Genomic DNA, 17,430 nt, shown 5'->3' with positions numbered 1-17,430 from the left:
GCCCCCGCCCCTGCCCAACGTGGTCTGTCCCCTGCTCCTTTCTCCTTGTGGGAGTGCCCTCCTTTCTTTTTCTCTCTGCCCACAGTGTTCCAGGGGTCATGCCCATGCCATTCCTAACCCTGGAGTGCCCTTCCCTCTCTCCTCTGCAGGCCAAGTTCAAGACCTTTCGTTCCCTGTCGTGAAGCCACAGGGCAGATGGGTGGTCATCTGGAAGCCCCCTCTGACATCCTCAGTCAGGAGCCCTCGCTCCCTGGGCTTCCATGGCCATGAAGTCTCTGCTCCGTATTCGACTTTTAGCGTATACTGACTGAGACGTCAGTGAACTCCCCGAAGTTTGATTTTGACACCTCTATAATAGTCCTTGCACACGCCCAGCATCTACGTATTCAACAGATTTGGCCGTGGTCGAAATTCTGTGGGCTTCAGAATCCAGCGGACCTGCACTGAAACGGCATGCTGCTCCGTGTTAGCTCTGTGACTTTGGGCAGGTTACTTACCCTCTCTGGGCCTCTGTTTCAGTGTAAAGCAAGGATCGTGATATTGGCGTCACAAGATAACTGTGGGTGCTTGAGGCTTCTGATCTTCTCTTTCTCTGGTAATGAGGCTCCCAGGGTGAGGGACACTGCTGGGCAGAGCAGGGGTCCAAGGAACAATGGAGCAGTTTGAGGGGACTTGTCTTTCTCCGAGTCACGGAGGAATGAGAGACCCACGTTGTATATCACGGGGCAGGGAGTGTCAGAAGAATGCTTTATTTTTTTCCAGATATGTCTTCCTTTGTTGTCCTCGTGGTGCCCCGGGCAGCAAGCCAGGCAGCAGGCCACGTGCCAAGCCCACGTAGAGACAGAGGAGTCTGTGCTGGGTAAGGAGCGGCTACCGTCTGCCCCCATCCCACACACACTGGTACGTGTGAGTTTCCTCATCACCTCGGGAGGGACGGTACAACGTCTCACTGGCCATGGGGTCAGGGAGCTGGGACTCCATGGTCCAACCTCCTATCCCATATCTGACCCGGCCAGGGTCCCAAGGGTCTTCTGCAGGCTCTGGTTTTCCCTCCCCCAGGGGGCTGCAAGAACCCCCGGCCAGGATGGTGCTGGAGGGACCAGCCCAGGCAGGACTACGTGGTTCCCCTCCCCACGTCAGGTCACTGGAAGAGGGAGGAGCCAGGGGACAGGGCAGCGACATGGCTGTGTCTCCACCCCTTTCCCCAGGCTCTGGTGGTGGGAAGGCAGTCATACCTCCTCCAGCCCTGCAGACCCTCCAGCTCTGGAGCCCCTTGTCTGGGTTCGCTAGAGATGGTTTGCTGTGGGTCCCTAGTGGGGCTGTTTCACAGAGGTGTTGATTCTGCACCAGAGAAAAGGCAGGGGCACAGAGAAGCCAGAACCAGATGCAGCTGAAGCCTGAGGTCCTGCCGACAGGTGCTGCCACCCTGGACCCCGCAGGCAGGTGACCTTTTCTTGGTGGCAGGTGCCTGCCTGCAGAGGTTGTCCTGTCTGGCCAACCCCCAGTGGGGACCCAGTGTTTGTGGGGCAGCTGCTGTGACATGTGTTAACAACCATGCCGGGAAGCTTGACTGTCCTCGCAACCATCCTGGAAGGTAGGAAGGCAGCTCCGTGTTACAAGGGAGGAAACAGAGGCTCAGAGAGGGGCAGTAACATGGCCAAAGACACACAGCTGATGTGGACTGCTCTGGTCCAAGCATAAGCACATCTCATGCTGGGAGAATAAAACGGATAAATATTATATAATAGGATTCTTTTACCCCCTGCAATGAAGTGCAAGCAGAGTGTCCCCAGCTTGGTGTAGTCCTGGGGAACGCTCACCTCCCCCACTTCCTCTTCCCTTGCAAGGTGGAGGAGGAAGGGTCAGTTTTGCTCCAGCTGGGGCGTGGGGCTGTGTGGAAGCTCACATGTGTCTCCCTCATGCCTCCGACCTGGAGAGTCAAACCCCCCATTCCCGTTTACGTGGCCGGCCTCTGCTCGGTGGTGTTGGGCTGGTATCCCCTCGGTCGGGAGCACACAGTAGAATGTTCTCTTTCCCGACGGCAGTGCTAAAGTGATGCGAGATGAAATGATGGGTGCCCAGCCACCCGGCGGATACAGGACGGTCCTCAGGACCTTGGGGCCCCAACTGGGGAGGGGAGGAGTCTGCTCTCTCTTCTTAGTGATAACTAGCTTGTAATGATCATTACCTTTAATCTGTGGGGCCCTGACAGTGTGTTTTTCACTTCAGGAAATTTCACCTGTTTTATCTAATTCGATCATAAAAGCGAGTCTGATCAAGGCCGAGCGGGTGTTTATTATCTCTGGTCTATTTGTGCGTGTGTGTGTGTGTGTGTGTGTGTATCTTTGCACATACGTGATTGTGTGTGAGCGTGTGCACGTGGCTTGTGCGAGCGTGTGCACGTGGCATGTGCCTCTCTACATGTAACTGTGTGTGCCTGTGTATGTGAGTACTCTTATGTGTGGCATGTGATCGTGTGTGCACGTGTGACCGTGTATACGTGCACACATGTGGCAGGGTGTGTTGTGTGTGTGTGTGAGTGTGTGACTGTGGGTGTGCTTGCGTGTGTTGTGTGGCCTCTGTGTGTGCCCATGCGTGTCTACACGTGTGGGGCCGGGGCACGCATGCCGCTCGGCTGAGATCAGAGGAGGTGAGAACACCCCGGCCCCGAGGTGGCTGCGAGGACTGGGAGGCAAGGTTTCTTCTCTCTTCTGGAGAACGATTTCGCCCGGGGAAGACGCTCTAATTCCTGTGACTCACTCGTTAGAGGACTTCAAAGCAGCCAGGTGGCGGGAGGGTGTCTGGGGTTGCAGGTTTCCGAGTGATTCGCTCATTCTGCTCTGATTATTAATTTATTCTTTCAAGCCAGTCCTTTCACTCGGAGTTCTTAACCTTTTCTGTGCCGCGGACCCTCCTGAGAATGATGCTCTAGCGGCACAGGAGAAAAACACACGGGATTACGAGAGAAACCAGCTGTGCTGGACGCGGCGATCAAATGTCAAGGCACCGCGTCCGTGCCGTAGGAGCGCAAGTGCTTCTGTGCTGGCTCAGGTGGCGAGGTCCCTGGGGTCTAACGGTGACCTGAAGCGGGATGCCGTGGCGAGCACCGGGTGTGAACGCGTTTGTGACTTGTGCCGGTGGCAGACTCAGAGGCACTGTGTCTTGTCCGTGTTCAGGCCTGAGGGACACCCCCTTCGGGTTCCAAGTTAGCCAAGAGAAAACGTATGTTTCCCCCTTAGGGTTATGCAGCCTTGCATGGGCTGGAACCTGTAAATTACTTGGAATAATTTCTAAATGATCTAGAAGCGACCTCGTAAGTGGCACCCCGTGGAGGTTTTCCTGAACCTGCCTGTGTTATCACAAATACCCATGGAAATTTTTAAAAACCCATGCGGTATTTTGTCCCCAACTCTCTGCCCGGACCCCTGGAATCCGAATCTCCGGGAGAAGGTCCAGGAATGTCTGTGGGGGCTCTTGGTGCTGCCAGGACCCCCTGGAGAGCCAGTGACTCTGCGGTCTCCTACTGAAGACGGCTCCTCCTGGCTCCTGGTCCAGTGCTCCCCCTTCCCTGAGCAGAACCTGGGGAGTGTGGTTGCATCTCCTCTCGGGCATTGTCTGGACATGCCTGAGCAGTGTGAGCTCCCTAGGTGAAGTGGGGGTGCTGCCTCCCCCCGCCCCCATGAGTGCTGTGCTCCCAGCCCCTCCCATTCTGGAGCCTTTTGTGGAGCCTGTGGGAAGTATTTCAGCACAGACCCTCATGCCCATCCCCCCCAGCTGAGGTCTGGGACCCCGGAGCCCTCCACCCCCCCTTGCTGTCCCCAGCTGGCCTCTGGGGTCTCAGGTGAGGCTGCTGACAAGGCTGAGGCGACCGCCCTGGAGGAGCTTTGGGGAGTGAAAGTGGCTGCCTGGGACCCTGGGCGCCTGGTGTTTACCCAGAAATTGTGCTAATCCCACTAATTCCCGTGCTTTACGCAGCCTCTCGGCTCTGTCTACTGCCTTCTTCCTCTGGCAGGGGAGGGGAGGGCAGCGGCTGATCTGCAGGAGAGCAGGCCTATGGCATGGTGCGTACTGCGCAGGCTCCCCCCACCCCCCTGCTGGGCCAGCTCCCCACGGGCGTCCGTGGAACCGCAGGTGCTTCTGGGTACGCACATGTTCCCCAGGCCACAGAAAGCAGTCTGGGTGGTAGGACTCTGAAGACTACCCTTCCTCCCCACAGTCTGTTCACCCAGGTCCTGTGCTGGCCACACCTTGAGGCTTTGGGTGGCACGACTGCCCTAGGACCTGGCTCTGGACCTGGCCCTTTGCCCTCCGTGGAAAGTGGCCTGGGGCAGCTCACTTCCGCCCTTGGAAGGATTGGGTTGATGACACCCGCTCTGACAACATCACAGGGCGGGGTGCTGGCGTGGGGGAGCCACGGCTACTGTTCTCCAAGAAAACCCACAGCCTTTTCCTGCTTTTCTTTCCAGGCTTCTTATGTCCCTTCACAGAAATTGTCACAGTCCCTTCTGGAACCTCTTCCTTTCCTTGGCATCCCTAATATTAAAGCCTGAGGGTTCTGACTTGTTGGCCTCAGTTTCCCCATCTGCATTTGGAAAGGATTGGATCCATGCCTCACTGGGGCTGCGACTGGGGTTTGGTGACATGTGCTGACCCTGTGGGTGCCTTGAGCCCTCCGCTGGTTTCTGGTCCACTGAGCCCCACGCCCTCCAGATGGGGGCCTGGCTCCCTGGCCCACCTTACCCCTCGACAAGGGTTCTGGACATCTGCTTAGCTGGGCCCAGGGACCTAGGGTGCAAGGCCCAGCCCTGCCCTGGAGGAGGTCACAGTCAAGCAGGAAGCCCGGGGGCGGGGAGGGGGTGTCATAGGTTACGACCATGCCATGTAAGAGGTACCATGGTGGTGAGTATCCAAACCCAGGGCAAGGACACCCAGTTCATTTAGGGCGTGTGCAGAGCCTAGCCATCTCCCAGCCGAGTGCAGTGTGAGGCGCGAAGCTGATTGTCAATAAAGAATTGAGAGGAGCCTGGGCGGCTCAGTCAGTGGGGCGGCTGACTCTTGGTTTCAGCTCAGGTTGTGATCTTGGGGTCCTGGGATGGAGCCCCGCATCACATTGGCTCAGTGCTCAGCGGGGATGCTCAAGGATTCTCCTTTTCCCTCTGCCCTTCCCCCTCTCATACTATTTCTCTCTCTCTCTCTCTCTCTCAAATGGATAAATGGGTCTTAAAAAAAAAAAAAAGAATTACTGGATAAAGAGTTAGTGACTGAATGGACAACCGTGCTACCCCATCCGGCTCCCGCAGACAGGTGTCCTCATCTCCCCGGTGTTCGCAAGCAGAGCCTCCACTTTTGCCCGCCCTTGACTGGTGGTCTCCTTTGGGGCCAGATAGCCTGGGCTCCAGGCCTGGCACAGACACCTCTAAGTGTGCATCTTTGGGCAAGTTACTCAACTTCTCTGAGTGTTTCTTTCTTTCTTTCTTCCTTCCTTCCTTCCTTCCTTCCTTTCTTTCTTTTTTTCTTTTTAAGGTATTATTTATTCTAGAGGGAGAGGGCACGAGTGGGGCGGCGGGGCAGAGAGAGACGCAGACTCCCCGCTGAGCGGGGCTAGATCCCAGGACCCCGGGATCATGACCCGAGCTGAAGGCAGTCACTTAACCAACTGAGCCACTCAGGCGCCCCTAAGCGTTGGTTTCTTTCTATGTAAAATGTTGTGGGGATTAAATGAGATCCCCCCTGTAAGGTGTTTGGCACCCGGAAAATGCTTATTAAAGTTTTGTTGTTCCAGCTGTTACTTGTATTTTTGTCCTTACTTCCAAATTCCAGGTGTGTTTCAACCCCGGGCCTGAATTCCTTTACCTGAGCTTCTTGGGAGGAAAACGCAGGCTGTTCACAAAATCACTTGCATTTCAAAGAGCCCAGGTTTCCTGCCGCAAAGGGGCCTTTTCTTTCTTTGCCAGGCATTCCTGCGCAGTTGGTCTGTGCCAGCCTGACCTGGACCTGATGATGGATTCAATATGGGGGTGTGGGCTGGAGGCAGAGATCCCTAAGCAGAAGCGAGCCTGGCTGGGAGGGGGTGGGGGGCTTCCCAGAGGGGCCGATGTCCCAGTGGCATCCTGGAGGAACAGTAGCGGTCCACAGAAGGCTGAAGGGTTGCCGGTGCCCCGGCTTGAGTGGAGGCCTGGTGGCGTACAAGGGGAGGGCCAGTCACAGCTGGCTGGGTGTGAAGGAGGCGTGGGGAGAGGAGGCTGCAGGAAGACGTCGCTTAAAGGCCCAAGGGACTCAGCAAGGCCTTGGCCAGGGGAGAGATGTGGTGAGATTCGGGTTTGGGGAAGGCACCTGGCTGTCCGGGGAGAGGACAACCTGCAGGACGACCAGAGGTGGTGGTGGAAGGGGCCCCTGACCCGGAAGGGAAGGATGCCGGCCTAGTACAGAGCGGACTGCTGGAGAGGCCCCACCAGCGAGGTGTTTTGGGAAAGTGATGGCAAGCACAGCCGATCAGATTTTGGAGGAAAACGGGGAGGAGGGAGGTGACCCAGAGGTGCAGGTCAGACAGCTGGGAGGGTGGTTCCTGTGGCCAGGCGTGGGGTGGGGGGGCTGGGAAGGCAGGGCAGGCATGAGCCAGGGTGCGGTGCTGGTGAGCCGATCACCTAGGCAGAACCTTAAAGAACAGATTACATACACAAGTAGGCTGGAGGCCAAAGGAAAGCCCATCATTCACCAGAATCTGCAGGGAGGTTTCTCTGTCCCCCATCTGCCTTGGGTTTCCTTGACAGGGAGTTTTGAAAGATTGTGGAAGCAGGACAGGCTGGTGTGTACCGACGGAACCGGGGGTCCGGGATTCGGGCTGTTCTCTGGGCAGGCCGACGGGACAATGCACCGTCCCTGGTATCTCACTTCATCGTTCTTGGCCCTTCCTGTTTTCTACTTAGAAAGACACGAGAGGGGGCACCTGGGTGTCTCAGTTGGTTAAGTGTCTGCCTTTGGCTCGGGTCATGATCTTGGGGTCCTGGGATTGAGCCCCATGTTGGGCTCCCTGCTCAGTGGGGAGTCTGCTTCTCCCTCTCCCTCTCCCCTCACTCGTGCTTGTATTCTCTCTCTCTCAAATAAATAAAATCTTAAAGAAAAAAAAGAAAGACATGAGAGTTTTGTGCAGATTTAACAAGATGGAATTCTGGACCTGCAGATGTGAATTTAACCTTGAGGCTCCTGAGGATGGAGCTGACTGCTGCCTTTGGTTTCTGCCCTGCTGTGACCCATGGGCTTCCTACCAGAACATTCCCTTCTCAAGGCCCTGCAAACTGGCCCCACCTCCTTTCTGACACAGCAACCACAGAAGACCTCTGGACTCTCCAGTTGTCACGTCATTTTTTGCTTCTTTTTTGGAACTTGTAAATTAGTCGGATTCCCCGACTAAATTGTTTGTGCGCCTGTTTCTCCTACTTGCACTTGTTCCCTGAACCCCTGCCCCTGCCCCCACCTGGGCCCTGGTCACCACACGTGACTGAAGCTGGTCAGCCCTCAGACCTCACCGTCTCCATCTCTCAGTAGCTTGGGAGGGAGCTGATTGCTCCCCCTCTTCAAGGCATTTCACTCCTGTGTTGGCTTCTGGCACCCCCACACTCTCCTGATGGCTTTTTCCTTCTCCTTCCCCCACTGGCCATTCCTGCTTACTCTCCTTGGCTGGTTTCTTCTCTCTTTCCTGGAAATGTTGGAATGCCCCTGTCTCAGCTCAGGAACTTTCTGTGCTTCTTCGCTTCCACCCTCTCCTTCAGATATCTTGCCCGTTGGCTGCCATATTCCTGTCTCCAGCCTCTACCTCTCCCCCGAGCTCTGAACTTACATTTCCAGCAGTCTCTGTGTGGCTTAATAAGCATTTCAAACTTAGCGTGGCCCAGACTGAGCTCCTGATTTCTGCCGCAGACCTGCTTCTCACCTGCTAGGCTCCATTCCAGCCAATGGCACCACCCTTCATTCCTCCAGGTCCTCAGCCAAAAATAGGCGCCATCTTTGACACTACTACTCTTCTTTTAAGAAGGTTGGCTTTCACATTTCTATTCTGTAACTTGATACAAATAACCTGTTAGCAGTCTCTGCGAGTGATGAGGCATTATTAGTGAAAAGCTCAACTGTGACCCAGCACTCAGCTGCAGACAGAGCGTTACCTGTGCCCTGCAACCCCCAGTGCTCCCCCTCTTTCCACCACACCCCATGTCCAAGCCCTAGAAGGTCTGATCTCTGCATTCCACCACCACCCCCTTAACCCAGACTGCCATCATGTCTCACTGGGTGATTTCGGTAGTGCCCCCCTCCCCCCAAATCAGCTCTCACACAACAGTAGAGTGACCCCGATACATGAGACCTGTCTTGTCCCCCCTCTGCTCAGAACCCTGGGCGGCCTGTACTCACCTTGCTGTTCTTCAAACAAGCCAGCCTCCACCCACCCAGGTCCGTGGCTCCTGCCTCTGCCTTCTGGCTGCTACAGACCCCCTCAGAGCTTCGCGTGGCACCCCATTCCATCCTCAGAGAGGCAAGGCAGCAGCCCCTCAGCCCCTCCCACCCCGCTCTATCCTACCACTTAGCTCTCTTCTTTCATGCTGCTTCTTGCTAACTGAAACTCAATACGCATTGATTTCTCCCTCTCTTCTATATGCTCTCCTTCCCAAGTAGAATGTAAACTCCGTGGACTGTACCTTCAGCACCAGACGGATGCCTCATACATAATAGGGGCTTAAACATGTGTTGACTGAATTTGTGCCAGGGAGTAAACGCTGGAAAATCTGTTGAATGAATGAATGAATGAATGAATGCGCATAGGCACAAAGAAACGAGAGGTGGATCCTGGTGAGCAGGGGAGGAACAGGAAAACGAAGGCTTTCCTTCGAGGACCACTGAGTCATTGTTACTCTACTTATTTTTATTTTCCTGTGGTCCCGAGTTGGAGGCCATTACTTCGGATGTCGTTTCTCAAAGTGGTCCTTGCTCCTCGCCACTATGGGCGGTAGGAACTTATGGCTCGGATTTTTTAAAAATCTGGGGTAGGGGGCAACGAACGCGCTCGGCTGGTGTCCGTGAGGTCGTTCCCAAGACCAGATGAATCTCAGAACTAATAATTCTCAAAATTAATTAAACCCTCCTTCCCAATTAGAAGAGAATTAAGCCGGCTGCTTCGGCGGTGCGCGGCGGCCGTGAATCTGGGTCGGCGGATCCCGGCTGGGTCTGGGGGCAGTCAGTGTTGGTGAGCGTCTTTGTCTTTCCCTCCAGGGCTGTCACCCAGGACTATGAGCGGCTGAGATGGAGATGTCGGCCTCAGTCACTGCCACGGAGAAGAAAGACGCCAAAAGTGGGAGCCTGGAGGGTGCCGCTTTCCCCGACCCGGGCAGGAAGGCCTCTGCTCTCGCGGTGGCCACGGCGGCGGCGGCGGTGGCTGCCCACGGAGGTACTTTGTGTTCTGCACGCTTGGCGGGCAGCAGGGGTGTTTTTCATTAGCCCGTTAGGATTTAATTAGACTGGTGTTCGATGTCATCAAGCAGGCATGCTGGGTTTATGGGGGGCGAAGAGGAGGGCGCCCCCCATCCCTCCCCTGCTCCCGGGGATCCCAGGCCCCATGATGTTTGCCGGCAAGTTTCTCGGGGGGGGGGGGGGGTCTGGCCGTCCTCAATCTGCCGGGTGCGTTCGCTTGGCACATTCGAGATGTGCCAGAGACACGGCTCCTGGCCTCTGGCTCGCCAAGGACTATTTTGGAAAGTAATTGTCTCCTGATCCCTTCTGGCTGTAATTAGAGGGTCAGGTATGGAATTTAGTATCCTTAGGTGAATTTCTGGCCAACTTAATTATAACAGAAGGACTACACGAGCCACAGCCTCTCATTTACTGCCCCGAAGAGAAATAGTCTCTGGTTTCCACTGGTCCGTGCCAGCATCCCGTCGGGAAAGTTTGGCGGGAAGGCGAGACCTCCCCTTGCGTGCCCGCAGTCCATCTGGAGGCCACAGAACTATTTCTGTCTCTGAGGAATGGAGAGTCTTAGATTTCTTTTCTTTCCCTTTTTATTCAAGTGCATTTAGTCATGGCCTGTTGCTCCCGCCGCTCAGGCACAGCTCAGAGAGCAGCGGGGGCAGCTTCGCCCCCGCGGGCCGGGTGTGCAAGCGGGGGCGGTGCCTCTCATACTTTGATGCGCTCACACACGCAGCAGGGCTTGCTCAAGGCTTGCTCAAGTGCGGAGCCCAATTCAGCAAGTTGGGCGGGCGGGGCCGACTGTCTGCATTTTCCACCAGAACTCAGATGATGCTGGCGCTCCCGGTCCATGGCCGGCCCTGGGCGCCACTGGGGCTGGAGCCCAGGGAATCGGGGAGACACTTGGAGGGGGAGGAGAGAGTCGGTGTTTCCAAGTGTGAACTGGAGGACCTCTAGGTTGTTGTTACTCTAGGTCGTTTATTTTTACCCCCCCCCGCACCCCCCCACCCCCTCTGTGATTCGCAGTTGGAGGTCATTATCAGGCAGTGTGGCCCAAGTCAGGAGAGGGAGATCCAGGACCAACCTTTTTGCTCCTGTGGCGGGGGAGGTGGGTGTTTGGCCTCCCTACCTGGGTAATGCCTCTCGACCCCTGTCCCTCTTGGAGATGAGCTCCCCAGGCCCTCCCTGTGTGACCAGCTAGGGTGGAGGAAGGAGCCAACGCCCAGGGTGGGCTCCCCACACGGGGTGGTGTCAGGAGATGAGGAGAGGGAGGAGCGGGGGGTCGGGAGACTGAGAGTGGGAGTCTGGAGGTGGCTGGGAGGCCCTGCGGCCTGGTCCCAGGGTTGGCTCGACCTGGGCCTGGCTCTGTCTGCATGTGATCTGTTCCTTCTCCAGGGCTTACCCTGCCCTGTGGAGACCGCTCAAGGTGTCCCTCTCTGCCCGATGGGCAGACACATGGGTCTCTGGGGCCTGAGTGAGCTCTGGCAAGCTTGAGCCTCAGTGCCTCTCTGGCCTGCCCCTGGGCCCTCTGCTGTCCCTGCCTTGGCCTGGACCAGCCTCTCCCGAGCCCCGAGTGGATCATGACCGGCCACACAGTGAGATTTACTGCCATGCCGCAGAAGCAGAGAACAGAGAGAGGCAGTAATTAGACAGTGATTAGGCTGTAATTGGGGGAAGCCCCTCTAGCGTCAGACCTGGTTGTCACCAATGTGCAGTAACAGCAAATGCTGGAGGGGATCTCGAGCTGGGGAGACGGGCAGCAGGTCTATAGCTTGGGGTGCAGTGGGTCCACGGAGGCATCCAACCCTGATCTACCCCACCCTCACCCTCACCCTAGGATGCTGACCCTGCCCATCCCTGCAGGCCCCCGTCCCCTCCTTCCCCGCCCCCAGAGGAGCACTTGGCTGATGCGGTTCCAGCAGAGGGTGGATGTGACCTGTCTTTGGAATGAGTCTCGAATCAAGCACAGCTGGCACTGGGAGGGCCTCCTCAACACCCCGCCCCCCAGCCTCGGTGGCCTTGTCTGCACAGATTATGGGGAAGGGCCCTCCAGGAGTCAGGCAGGAGTAACCGCTCCTGTACAGGGCAAGGCCGGGGGTATCTTGGAATGGGGGCCCCGTTGCCCGTGTACCATGACACTGTGTTCCATGGATGGGGTGGGAGAGGCCCAGTGGCGCAGCCCGGAGGGGGCTGGCCTGGGTCCTAATTGCAGCCACATCCCCAGGGCTGTGCCCTTTTCCATTCTGGGCCCTGTTTTCCCAAGATGTCATCCGAAGTCTTCATGATCTCGCGACAGTCTTCTGTCACTGAACACTTAGGCTGTTTCTTTCTGCCTAAAGAGGTATGTTCGTATGTTCATTCTTAGAACCAGAGCCATATAATCCCAGTGGTGGGATTGAAGCCCCTGGAACGGGGGGTGGGGCAAAAGGATTGGATCGAGAGGCCAGAAGGTGGTCTGGAATATAGGCTCCCCCCCTCCCCGCCACATCTGGACACCTTGCAGCCCTGCCGGTTTCTAGGCTCTCTGGTCCCTTTGTCATAGCTGCTGGTTACTCACCACAGTGCCCCCGACATCCTCAGACAAGACTCAGCCATCCTCTGGACCAATGTGTGATAAGCCACAAAATACTAAGCTTGTGTGTTCCAGGAGAGAAGATTGATTAATCAAACTACGGAATATTCGTTGACTAGAACATTATGTAGCCATCGAAAATATTTATCAAGACTCTATAATAATGTGGCCGGGGGGATGTGCCTATGGTCTAATAGTAAGTGAAAAAAGCAGGATACAAATCATATCCTACCTCTGTCACAACTTTAGATTACCTGGAAGTACCATTAGCAGTGGTCGCCCAGAGGGGACTCAGGGTGATGGACGATGAATGCAGGAAGCTCATCCCTTTGGTTCTTAAGGACCCTTAAGCCTTCTAGAACCCTCTATTAGAATGTAACTGCTCTGAGAGCAGGGGTGTGCTGGAGCCAGCCCCGGCTGACTTGTGTGAGTGGAGTGTTTATAGACATCTTCCAATTCTGCCACCCTTGACCTTAGGTGGGTAACGAGAAGTTGGCCACAGTGGGAGTAGTTAAGGCCAGAAAATTGGCAGACCCTACAAATCAGGGCTGTCGGCTCCTGCCGTCTTCTGCCAGAGCCTGCTGTTGAACGTCTCCCAGCACACAGAGCTGCTGGGTACGAGGCTGGCGTGGCAGGCACGTCTATTTCATGAGTGCTCGGAGCCTCTCCATTTTGTAAATGAGACTGAGACGAGGTAGGGAAGGGACTTGCCCAAGGTCACCCGCTGCTTTAACAGAGAGCAGGATCTGAGGCTCCATCTCTTTCCTGTCACATGGTGAGCATCTTTTTTCAGTATTTGCTTTTAGATGGTGACTTTAGACTGTTGGTGGGTGATTTGGGCCTTAAAGCCCAGCCCACTGATACTCGGTGGTAACTGTCCAGTCTCTGCACCAGGCACAGAGAGTCGCTTGTCTGTCCAGCAGCCTGATGGCACCTCCTCTCTTCCAGATGGCCAGTTCGTGGAAGTCTGAGGCCATGACTTACTTGCAGAGGGGCCTGAAAGTCACCTGGCCTGCGTGGCCCCTGTTGCTTGACCTCCCTTAGCTGACATGAGGTCGGACCTGCTGGGGGCTGGGCGTTTCGAGTCCCTGCCTCTCCGAGCCCACGTGTGCACAGCAGAGCAGGGCGGTGGCAGAGGGCGAAGCAGCACTGTGGTCAGACGGGGGGCAGGTTCAGTGAATCACCTGTCTGGCGGGAGCAGCTGGCGGGAGCAGACGGCAGAGGCCCAGGCCGGTGGGTCCTTTCCCAGCCTCTTGAGCGGTGGTGCTAACACTTTGGAGGCCATAAATCTTTTAAAAACACATTTTGGCCCAGAGCTTTTTTCCCCTTTAATTTTTAAAATGGCGTAATTTTAAAGGCAATTTGATTCAGATGTTTTTCATTGCTTTTCACCAAAACTGCCCAAATGCTGTCGTATTTTCCTCCGCAACAGTGGGTTTTCTTTCCAAAAATATTTCTGAACCTGTCTGGGCGCCTCAGCCAAGCACCAGGGACCCAGCTACTCCAGGCCTCCGGGCTGGGACGATCGGAAAGTCTGGAGCCATGAAACTTGGAACCGAGTCTTGGTCTGAGAGCTTTGCTAAGTCCCTGAGGTCACAGCGCCAGATGGGCTTTAGAAGCTCTGCGAGGCGCCTACGGCAGCACCTAACTGTTGCGGCACGCCCACTACGTGCTGGGCCAGGGTCCTCCCCGTGTGGTCCCCCACCAGCCCCAGCAGCGTCCCTGGGAGCTGGGCCCCACCCCGGGCCTCCAGGAGCACTGCTTCCTCGAGTGGGCCCCAGGAAGTTGCCGGGATTCTGATGCCCTCGTAAGCGTTGGGCCCTCTGTGGTCTAGCTGCACGAGACAGGGCGCGACTTGCCGTATGTGAAGTGGGAATCATACGTAGAGCTGCTATGGGACAATTACGGGAGACGGGAGGTGCTCACGCCAGCCTGGCACAGGCCACCTCCCGGGGAGTGGCTGCTCCCTCAGCCACTCTTCTCACAGGCGGTCCAGAGAAGCGGTAAGAAACAGCTCAGACCCTGGAGCCACACCCGGGTAAGGCCCAGCTCTGCCGACCTTGGGCAGGTCCGAGCCTCCATTTCCACATCTGCAAAATGGACGCAGGGATGATCCCTACCTCACAGTGTTGTGAGAATTACTTGGGTTAGCAATGTAAAGTGGCGGGCACTAAGTTAGCTCTGGTTGAGGCCCGAGTGAAGTCTCTGCTTTACGAACTATTGCTAGTTTTCCTTTTCCAGGCCCTGGAGGTTCTGCTTGACTTAGACACTTCACTGGTGACTCTTGCTAGTCGACTTGTTGAGGCTGGGCAGGGGGCCGGCAGACCAGATTTCTGCGGGCTTCCTTCTCGAGAGTGGTGGAGGGAGCCCTGGGCTGGGAATTAGCTCTGACCTGCCGTCCTGCTTCGCTTCACTACCACAGGCTGTCCTGGGTAGGTGACCTGAGTGGGTCGCTGGCCTTGCTCACTCAGCCTTCTCCCCTGTATGCTAGAGGGCGGGATCAGGCTGCAGGTTGCCGAAGCTGGCCACGCCTCAGAATCCCATGAAACAGCTGTAATAAATGCAGATTCCCAGGCCACTCCAGACCTGCTGGAATGGAATTTCTCCCAGCCAGGGCCTGGAGTGGGTATGTGCATACGGATGTGGTTGGTCCAAGGCAGGGAGTGTTTCCAGGGGGGTGGGGCGTGCTAACCGCGTGCAGCTGGTTTGTACTGGCTGGGCGGTGGCCTGCTTGTCCACCAGGCTTGAGGACTGGGTGACCCTCGGCCCGTGGCTCCTTGCTGCAGGGGGCTTCTGTGCTCCCCACTGCCCCGGCCGCCCGGCCATCTTGTCCACTGGCCCTGCTGGCTTCTTCGAAAGTTTCTTCCAGGCACGTGTTTGCTCGGTGGCGAGGCATCCCTGTCAGTCTTGGAATACTACGTGAATACCAGGGTCTATAATCGAGTCAGGTGGTGAGCATTCTTGCTGGGGTGCCAGGGGAGGAGATGTACCCAAGTCACCTGGACCTTAGTATGCCCTGTCCTTGGTAAATGCTTCTGAGCCCCCGTGTCTTTGCCCTCTCTCTGCTTCTGGGCCATCCCCCTAGGATGCCCTATGGGCAGGGCATTGCTTGTTCAAAACTCCCCAGCAAGGCAGACACCTGATAAATGATTGCAGAGGGAGGGGAGTCTGATACTGTCAGGCCGGTGCGTGCCAGTGGGCTGGTGTAGGTCCCCAAGGGCCAGGGTCAGTCGGGCGGGCCTGCTCCTTGGCCCCAGCTCCCCTCCTGAGGCCCTCTGCAGCTCACCGAGCCGGCCAGCCTCCCCGGCCTACCTGAATGGCTCCACTGGGGCCGCACACTTTCGCCTTGGGCTCGAGGATGTGCTCAGGTGTGACTAAGTGGGCAATTATTCTTATTTAAGTGATTTTCAGCATGGCTGTTGTCGCTGCTACCGAGTTTGTTTTAATGGCCCAACCACATGGAACAGCCAGTTCCCATCAGACTTTTTCCAAGAGCAGAGCTCAGTCCTCCCCAACAGCTTCTTGCACCCAGGAAGCGGGATGCAGTGAGACCCGCCTGGGTGTTTTCTGGGGTGGGGGAGCCCTGAATGGCTTAATGACGCCCTTGCCGGTGAGGTCTCATGTGCCAGGGCTGTGCTGGAGGGTCGGGGCACCAGGGGCCGAGGTGGGAGTTGGAGACTCCTTCCGGCCCGCAGCAGGAAATGGTGGGAAGGACCTGGGCTCTTCCCAGCTCCCCACTGCTAGCTGTGCGCTCTGGAATTAGCCGGCTAACTTTTCTCAAGTCTGTGGAGTGGAGACAGGAGACAGTGATGGGCACTACACCTGGCTCTGGGAGCTGAAATGGGAAAGCATTCACAGAGTGCCTATCAGAGGGTCTGCGCAGGGATGAAGTAAACATCAGCAACACGAATCTGAATGCCCCTTCCTCTCTCGTGCCATGGTCTCATGCCACCCTGAGACCTCATGCTCTAGAGGCCGCCCTGAACGCACTCAGAACAGCTGCCATCCAGGGGCACCTGGGTGGCTCAGTCCATCGAAAGCATCCGACCCTTGGTTTTGGCTCAGGGCATGATCTTGGGGTCGAGGGATCAAGCCCCACATCGGGATCTGCACTCAGCGGGGAGTCTGCTAGAGATTCTTTCTCTCTCTCTCTGAAGATAAATAAATCTTAGACAAACAAACGAAACAGCTGCCATCTAAATCAGAGTAGATGCCCCACTTGGCCCTAACAGAGCAGCCCCTGCCCCACCTTGGCTCGGCGTTCAAGGCCCAGCCCTGGGTCTGTGCTCTGGGAGCCTTCCACCGGCCGGCCTGGCCTCTCCCCCTTGGTTGTCGAGGCCAGCGCACACACATTTCCCCTTCAGACCCACGTTGTGTGGTTTTGGCTGGTGCATGTGAGCTTGTGAGCTCTGCCCACAGGGAATGGAAGACGCCGAGGGCCGTCCTGGTGGCTTGGGCTCCTGTTTCCTCCATGGGGCCTTGGCCACGCCTGGCAGACGTGGCCTCGCGTCTTGTGGTTCGTTGTGCATGTTTAACTGTTGCAGAGTTGGGGAAAGTAAGTGTCAAAGCCATTTCCAGTTACAGAACTGGGAGAAATCTGTTCATTTTACGGATGTGGAAGCCGAGGTCCCGAGACCTGAGGCACAAAGGGTCATCCGGTGACACCCCTGGGACCGGAAACCGATGCACCAGGAATTGCCCATGGTATGGGACACAGCTGCTCCCAGCCCTGCCCTCGTCCTGTCCCAAACCCCAGCTTCCCAAATTGATGGTGTTTATGTTGGAAACATTTTTCTGACGTTTGGTTCTGTCAAAACTAATTTTAGCATTTCTAAAGCTTGGTAAAAAATACAGTCTCATTACTTTGATGTCAGTGCATAGTTTACTATTAGTATATTCTGGGGTTTATCATTTTAGTCATGTTTAACACGGCTGCACCAGGCATGCACTATTAAATCTGGCTTATTTTACATTCCTGTCCGGAATTATTTATTTGTAACAATTTCCTCTCTATCAAAAGACACAGCTAATGCTGTGTTTTAATGTGTTATTTACACACAAAATAACCTATTTACAACTCAGTGTGCGCCAGAGGGAGAATGGATGGGCCCCAGTTTCCTGCGTTCTGTTATATCGGAGTTTAACAATCTGGTTTGCTAATAGAACCATTTATCATTGGTGTGGGGGGATAATTTATTTTATGTTTGTGGCCAGGTCTTACCGCCTCTGATCTTGGGAACATTTTGAAGATAATGAAGTCAGGCCTGGTGTTTCGGGTGCAAGCGGGGCTCCTGGAAGAGGAGGGAGACCCGTGGCCTTCCAGAGGTGGCCTGGGTGCCTCTGGGATCCCTGAGCTCATGAGTGTATCCTACAGATGGTTCATGAACACCAGTCTGAGAGGGGGCGACACG

At 56.0% G+C, this 17,430-nt stretch overlaps 1 protein-coding gene across 1 annotated transcript in view; it reads left to right on the top strand.

Moving 5' to 3' along the window:
• The window catches only part of GLI2 (GLI family zinc finger 2), a 250,631-nt gene that overhangs the window by 57,526 nt on the left and 175,675 nt on the right, over positions 1–17,430 (top strand). The window contains exon 2 of the mRNA XM_044388281.3: positions 9,259–9,433. Coding sequence (XP_044244216.3) covers positions 9,289–9,433 — 145 coding nt within the window. The 5' untranslated portion in view covers positions 9,259–9,288. The remainder of the gene's footprint in view (positions 1–9,258; positions 9,434–17,430) is intronic.

The sequence above is a fragment of the Ursus arctos genome, unplaced genomic scaffold (assembly GCF_023065955.2).
Source record: "Ursus arctos isolate Adak ecotype North America unplaced genomic scaffold, UrsArc2.0 scaffold_1, whole genome shotgun sequence".
Lineage (NCBI taxonomy): Eukaryota > Metazoa > Chordata > Mammalia > Carnivora > Ursidae > Ursus > Ursus arctos.
Note: the sequence above shows the minus strand (reverse complement) of the source record. Positions and strands in the feature narration are given on the sequence as shown.